Below are 7,353 nucleotides of genomic sequence, written 5' to 3'. Positions count from 1 at the left end.
TGATTTGGTTTTGGAAATTAGCTTATTAAGAAAGTGACTCATCGATCATTTTAAATATTCTTGCCTTTATCAAGTACATTTTCAATTCGACAATCTTAAAGTGCTTAAGGCAATAGACTTTCTTTATGCATCAATTTATGAAGGTTGAAATGATTAATTATGAATTCAGATGACGTAAAATATTTGATTGATTGGAATCTATACAGGCATACGAGAATAAGTGATATAATGAATGAGACAATACAGTGTTATGTAGGAATATATTTTGTAGGTGCTATAATGTTAGACAGCTGAATAGCAATCTTCATTTAGCATTCTTATTTGCGTTGAAATGTCTGCCGCGGGTCTGCGTTTCCATTTATCGAGAGGAAAATAGAACTTTCAGACAGAGAGAGAGAAAAAGAGCGTCCCGTTGCCGCCAGCTTTCGCGTTGTCCTTTCGTCGTCGAGAATTTAATCGAAACTCGATCAGTTCTACTTGGCAACGTACCGTTTCGCAAAATATTTCCAGAAATAATGGCGCTATTCGATAATCAATGGAAAGTAGCGGCGAAGAACGAATAACAGTGGCGCTACGTTCTGTATGTTTGATCAAAATTGATCGCTATCACTTGACTTCTCGCGCGAATCAATGAAATATACGTCGACGTAATTGATGTTTACAAATTGAATGGTTTTAAGTTAATATATGAAAATAAATTTAAAATTGTTGAGTCGTCATTATTATAATATTGCTATTGATTGCATTTTTTATTCTTTTCGATTTTTGCCAATTGATTCTTGGATACTCATAAAGCTTTATTAATGTCTTAAGTGTTTCAAATTGTTACGATCTATCTCAGTGTTGCTGAGATTATGACGATTATAGTGATAATAATCTGTTTTCCGAAGATTTATAGTCTTATCATGGCAATCTGTTTGACGTGATCACAGTTTGTGGTTTCATTTGTGAGACAAATTGAACGATCTTGATATTTTCGCATTTTCGCACTTATACGACCCATTTTCTCAAGTACGGAAATTCCAAGTGGCTTTATGGAACAGGCGTGTTGTGTAACAAAGCCAATAAAGCAACATTGATTGACAGCGACGTGATTAATTATGATGAATGAGTCACCCGAGCAATAGTGTGATTCCATTTCATCACGGACTTTGCAGCTTTGATGATATTGTGTGGGATATGAAAGAAAGTATAATCTGTCATAATCGGCTGGATCATTATTTGACGATTTTTAATTTTGTGAGACCAATTCTGAAATATTCTAGAAACGTATTTTCTGATATCAAATATATATATGTTGAATTAGAATTTCTTTTAAATAATATAGAATTTTTATAATGAAATATATATAGCAAACAATAATATGATATCTTTATACATTATTTCGAATATATAATTCTGTTCTGTTCTATCGAATATAATATTCATTTATCTGTATTTATTCAATTAAACATAAATTAATCTTCGTTAAAATTATACATATTTCACTAAATTTTGCGGATATGCGCGACTTTATGAATATTTTTCCATGGTCTTTAAACTTTGAAATTTTATAATTCTTCCGTGTAAATTGTGCCTGCGTCCCTCCGCTTTTGATACCTCGGAAGCTTTGAGATCTGTTGAAGCCACTGATGAAATAAACGTGTCATGCAAATGTGTCGCATATATACTATCGCGGTTTTTAGAACATTTCGGCACGTAGACCTAAATATTTCACGCTTCGCTCGCGGTTAGGTAATCTTGAATATCGATATTCACCGCGTTCGGGCCTCGGTATATCTTTCATAGCGTGAATATTCATGCTTCCACATATGTATACGTAACGTCTGTAACGGCGTCAATTTATAGATCTTGCTGCACAGGATTCAATATACAGAGCGCGAAATAGCTACGCATCCTTCACTCTCACTATAAATATCGCAACCATTCGTAAAAGAAAAAAAAAAACCCCCCCCAGCCAATGGAACGCAATTTCATAAACACATAAATCTTCGTGTTCTTTCTTCTATTAAATTTTTTAGAACATGTTAATATATCAGAACGAAACTTAAATGAAACTTATTTTAAATAGAAGCTATTGTACTCAGGAATATTAAAAATTCGGATCCTGCTGGAAATAGCGTAGAATATGATTGATCTTATTTAAAGAATAATGTAGAAAAATTCACTTTGAAAAATATAAAATTCCTCTTGCTTTCCAATTTTGTATACATTTGAAATATTGAAAAGAATTTTAAATATTTTTTATTCTTAATATTTACTCTCTTTTACCTTTATGTATTAGTTATACGAATTTTTTAAATTAATAGTGCTATTTTATAATCATTTTTGCCTTTTCGAAATGATAATTTCTTGAATCGTATCGATTTTTCCTGAATACGGTCCTAATATCCTAGTAATTCTGGAGCATTCCCTCTCTCATATAGGTTACTCACAATTTTGGCGTCGTTCTTTCCCTTCGTTCGCTATACGTATGCCGACACCCATTTCCGTGCCATTATCGCGCCCGTTTTCACAGCGAGGCTCTCTTTTCGCTTTTTCCAGTATCCGTAAGTACCCCCTTCCTCCCTTACCCGGTTCTCTAACCCCCAGGTTGGCATGGTTTTTCCGCGCTTATCTACGCGCACTTATTTGCCGGGGCTATCTGGAAATTTAACGCCTGCGCCCTTACCAGGAAGATCACCGCCATTCCAACATCCACCCACCGTGCTCGTTCGAAACTATCTCACACGTTCCCTGACCTCTCCGCGTACACATACAGACAAACACACGTACACTATTCACGCACTTCGTCGCTTTTCCGACGGTAGAAAATTCTGACCGGACATTATCCTAGCGCACCTCTCACTCGTAGCTCGTAGACCTTGTTACCCTACATTGTAGATACGAGTGTTGGCTATATTATAGGCTACATAGAGTTTTATTACGAGGAAATTTCCGCGAAATTTGTTTGCATTTGTAATACAGAATTTTTTAATTTTATTTTTGAAGTGACGAAGTGTGAGTTGTCAATTAATTAAACTCTTACAGATTTTTAAATAATGTTCTTTTCTAATTAATATAAAGCAAATAATATTTCTAAATAAAGCAATGATTTTCAACATGTATAAAATGATGGAATTGATTGAATATTTAACTGTATAGCGGTCTAATTGTAAGATTAGGCTATATTAGATTTTCTGTAAAAATAAAGAATTTAATTTTTGCTACACGTCAATTTGCAGGTGGCAATGTTGACGAGAGCTAGAACAATTCTCTCTCGCAAATAACACAAAGTGAAGAATCTCGAGAGGGATCACTTCGTTTCACGCGCATTTTTCGTGAAAGTGATCGCGTTTGGCTCTGACAATTTTTGTTTGTCTTTGCGATACTTCCATACGTTCCACTGTCGCCATGCCGCAATATCATCCGCGCAAAAAAGTGAGCCTTAAGTCTAAAGTACAGACGCTGCCTCGGAACGTGTTTTAAAGCTTACAGATTAGCTCGACAAAAATCATTAAGAACGCGCCGTGCGCGTCGGATTATATCTCTCTTCGGATGATACCTCTCCTTTGTCTTCCTTCCGTCGACATGCTGGTCCAGGGAAGAAAGGGCCGTCACGTATTATAGAGCGCACTACTAGCAGTCGTCCTGAGTCGAGGACGATTGTAGAAGTGCTGCCACTCGTTCCGAAAAATCGCCTGAAGCTGCACCTGAACACTGAAAATAAGATATTGCTACGTTGATACAGCTTCCAATTTTTTAGCTTGGAATTAGTTTTATTATACAAGAGAATATAATGAATGATAACAATTTTTACACTGAGAAAAATTTCCAGACTTTACCCGTTCAAAATGTAACAAACGGATATTTCCGATAGATTTTGATCGTATATTTATCGGAAATATCTGTTTGTTACATCTGAGAAAAATTTCCAGACTTTACCCGTTCAAAATGTAACAAACGGATATTTCCGATAGATTTTAATCGTATATTTATCGGAAATATCTGTTTGTTACGTTTTGAACGGATAAAGTCTGAAAATTTTTCTCAGTGTACTAAATTAAATTATTTCCAAAATTATTTCCTAAATGTTATTAAAATTGATCCAATTTCGATTATTTTTTAAAATGCGCTGATATTTAAAGATGTTTTTTCATATATATAAACAATAGAAGAACTAAATAAGAGAAGAAAATTAAAAGATATTTTAATATTTATTTTTCTAAGAATTTAGTTTAGCAATGTGAAAATTTATTAATAGTAAATATTACTTATTTATTTTTTTCTTCTTCATGTTAAACAAGAAAAAATAACGTGTTTATAGAAGTAAAATTAGGTAGTAATATGATCGTTTCTCGCATCTATCTTTTCCTTTTTTGTTTTTCCACTTTTTGTTATATCTGTTGAATAGGTTCGGTTGGGGTTGAAATTAAGAAACGCACGTGCGAATAAGTGTCATGATTCCTCTATTATAACACTATTACTGTGTCTCTTCTTTTCTTTCGTTTATCACATTGTCGCATATGGACAAGTTCGTAACAATTATTGACGTTGTAATTCGTATTATACGTAAGAAATGAAATATTTTTTTACGTATTTTTAACTACAATTATTTTCTTTGCTTTCTTTACTATTTCAATTATTTTATTATAGCATATTTTTTTATAATATTTTTTTATTGTCTTCCAATTTTTTATTCAAAATTAATATGATAAATAGAAATGGATAAATTTAACGATTAGATTAGAGAAAATTGATACTAAAATTTTTTTGTCATTGCATATGATTGTCTTACGTTGATAGGCAAAAATAAAAAATGGCAATAATGAGATAAAAAGTTACAAAACATTCGATGCTCTGGTGAGGTAGAAATTCGAGAGGTTGCACGTGATTAAATTGCAGCTAAGGCGCGTTCGCCTCATTTCATCTCCCATGGGAAGTGACAGCTTGAAATTTTAATGTTGACTGAAGTTGGAGGCGATGAGATCAAGTCGATTCACTCACCCCTTCTTTTTGGACGATAATGTTTATTCCAATATATTATCTTTCGTAGAGAGATTAATTATTAAACATATGCATATGACTTCTATACAATATAAGTAAAGTAAATTAATACAAGTATAATTAATAATAAAAATAAATGCGAATTGTTTTCCTATTTTTTTATATGAATAACATGTAGGATGCATACATCCTGCGTACAATATATACACTGAGAAAAATTTCTGGTTAAAAATGAAGCAGTAGATTTCATAATATTAGTCGATCAGAATTCTGAATATCATGATTGAACGTCTGATTATCTCGACTAGAATTCTGATTGATATGATCAGAATCTGGTTTGTTTATTTTCGATCAGAAATTCTTCTCAAAGTAGATAATACTTATGACTACTTTAATGACTTGATTTTGTATTTAAATATTTTAATTTATTATTTGGTTCAATATAGATTTATCTATTAAACAAAGAAAAAAACATATTTATATAACATATAATTATAATATAATATATAGTTAATATTTAATTTATAATACGCTCATACTTATTGTTTATAGATTATAAATATATGCTAATAAATAAATATAAACTGCATATATGTTTAAATTTAAAAATAAATCTGATGGGATTAGAATTAAAGGGTCTACCTAGTATTAAAAAGATTAAGGGTTCGAATGTGATGTTTGCGCGCGATCTCTCTCCTTCCTTCTTGTTTTTCTTTCTACCTGTCTATCCATCTGTCTATCTTTCTATCTGTCCTGCTTTCAGTGTAGTGGTGTGTCGTCAATGAAAACTTGAAAAGTTTCGCTCTCCTTTGCGAGATCGCTGAAAGCGCAGACGATGTTGATTTCCCAACGGGGTGTCGCCCGTCTATAAATCTACACCCAGGGTTTGTTTAGTTGGTCTGTATGCGCCGCGAGCGGTGCTCGCCGCCGTGTATTTTTGAGTGACGCGAGAGGATATCCCACCGAGCGGAAGTTTTGCGTCGTTGAGCTTAAACGCGGGCTACGTTTACGATCGAGAAATGGGGAAACAGTGGTCGTTTATTCGGTTCACGGGTCGTTTCTCACGACGCGACCATCATTTTTACGGCGCGGGGAACGAACACCTCGGCAATTATACGACGCACCGCGGCATTTATTTCAGAGTCGTGTCGTGGACTTTAAAATTACGTTCACGTGCGGTTTTCACTTAGGCATTGTCCATTTTTTTCTCACGCGGACAGTAAGCCGCACGCGAACAGGAAAGAAATAATAAATTGTTCTTTATTTTAATATCTTGCTGTTGCATCTATATGCAAAAAGATATTAATGAGCTGTGTGAAGATATCTATACACTGAGAAAAATTTCCGGGCTTTATCCCTTCAAAAAGTAACAAACAGATATTTCCGATTGATTTTGATCGGATTTATAAGACTATCCGATCAAATTTATCGGATAGTCCTATAAATCTGATAAATTTGATCGGATAGTCCTAAAATTTGATCGGATAGTCTTATAAATCCGATCAAAATCAATCGGAAATATCTGTTTGTTACTTTTTGAAAGGACATTTTTCTCAGTGTAACGATATCTATAACAGTACAAGAAAAGTGTAACTTGTGGAGAATTAATTTCTGTATTTACATACTTTTATAAGTAGTCTTAGCTGAGTTTTGAGAATATATTATGTTTTAAAATGATTAAATAAGTTTTAAGAATAACGATTGAATTGCAAGTATAGTTACTATTACGAATATTTTTAACGTAAAATTATGCTAAAATTATTAATATGAATTGAACTTGCGGAAAAGTGAGTTCATTAATAAGATCTAATATTAATTATTATCAATTATTATTAATACGGTTAAGGAAACAGACTTATTTCACAGTTTGGTGCCACGATTTTTAAAAAAATCGACAACAAGCTCGATACGGAAGGTAACTCGTCGTCCTGAAAATATACGAGAACTCTCGAAGTGTAAATTCCACAGGAATTTGTGGAGAACACTGTGGTCTCGGTGCTTAAACAAATATCCTTAGGGATCCTTCCGACTAACGAGCGCGGTTTCCTCGCAACAAACGCAAAAGTGATAACTCGAAAGATTCGGTATAATAGCGATCCGTGATTTGTGAAGCCTATTTTTGATATAAAGTTACGTGAAAAGTGATTGTGTGAATTATGAATTTATCCTATTCCTGCGCACAGAGTTTTTCACTTTGTCCAGTAAAGCTCAAAAAGCTTGAAGTCCGATTTGCCAGCTTGCGGGGAGATTCTCATCCCTTCAGGCTACTCTCCTTTTCTACGTACCCTTCCACTCTAGTCTTTTTATGCCGCTTTGCCACGTTTTCTCGCAATTTCTCGGTGTAGATTCTTTCTCCTTTTTCAGAAT

At 33.6% G+C, this 7,353-nt stretch overlaps 1 protein-coding gene across 1 annotated transcript in view; it reads right to left on the bottom strand.

Moving 5' to 3' along the window:
* Window positions 1-3,618: 3,618 nt before the first annotated feature.
* LOC108760339 (uncharacterized) overlaps window positions 3,619-7,353 on the bottom strand; it is a 99,797-nt gene continuing 96,062 nt past the window's right edge. Inside the window, exon 3 of the mRNA XM_018506223.1 lies at window positions 3,619-3,699. Coding sequence (XP_018361725.1) covers window positions 3,619-3,699 — 81 coding nt within the window. The remainder of the gene's footprint in view (window positions 3,700-7,353) is intronic.

This window comes from Trachymyrmex cornetzi, unplaced genomic scaffold (genome assembly GCF_001594075.2).
Source record: "Trachymyrmex cornetzi isolate Tcor2-1 unplaced genomic scaffold, Tcor1.1 scaffold223, whole genome shotgun sequence".
Lineage (NCBI taxonomy): Eukaryota > Metazoa > Arthropoda > Insecta > Hymenoptera > Formicidae > Trachymyrmex > Trachymyrmex cornetzi.
Note: the sequence above shows the minus strand (reverse complement) of the source record. Positions and strands in the feature narration are given on the sequence as shown.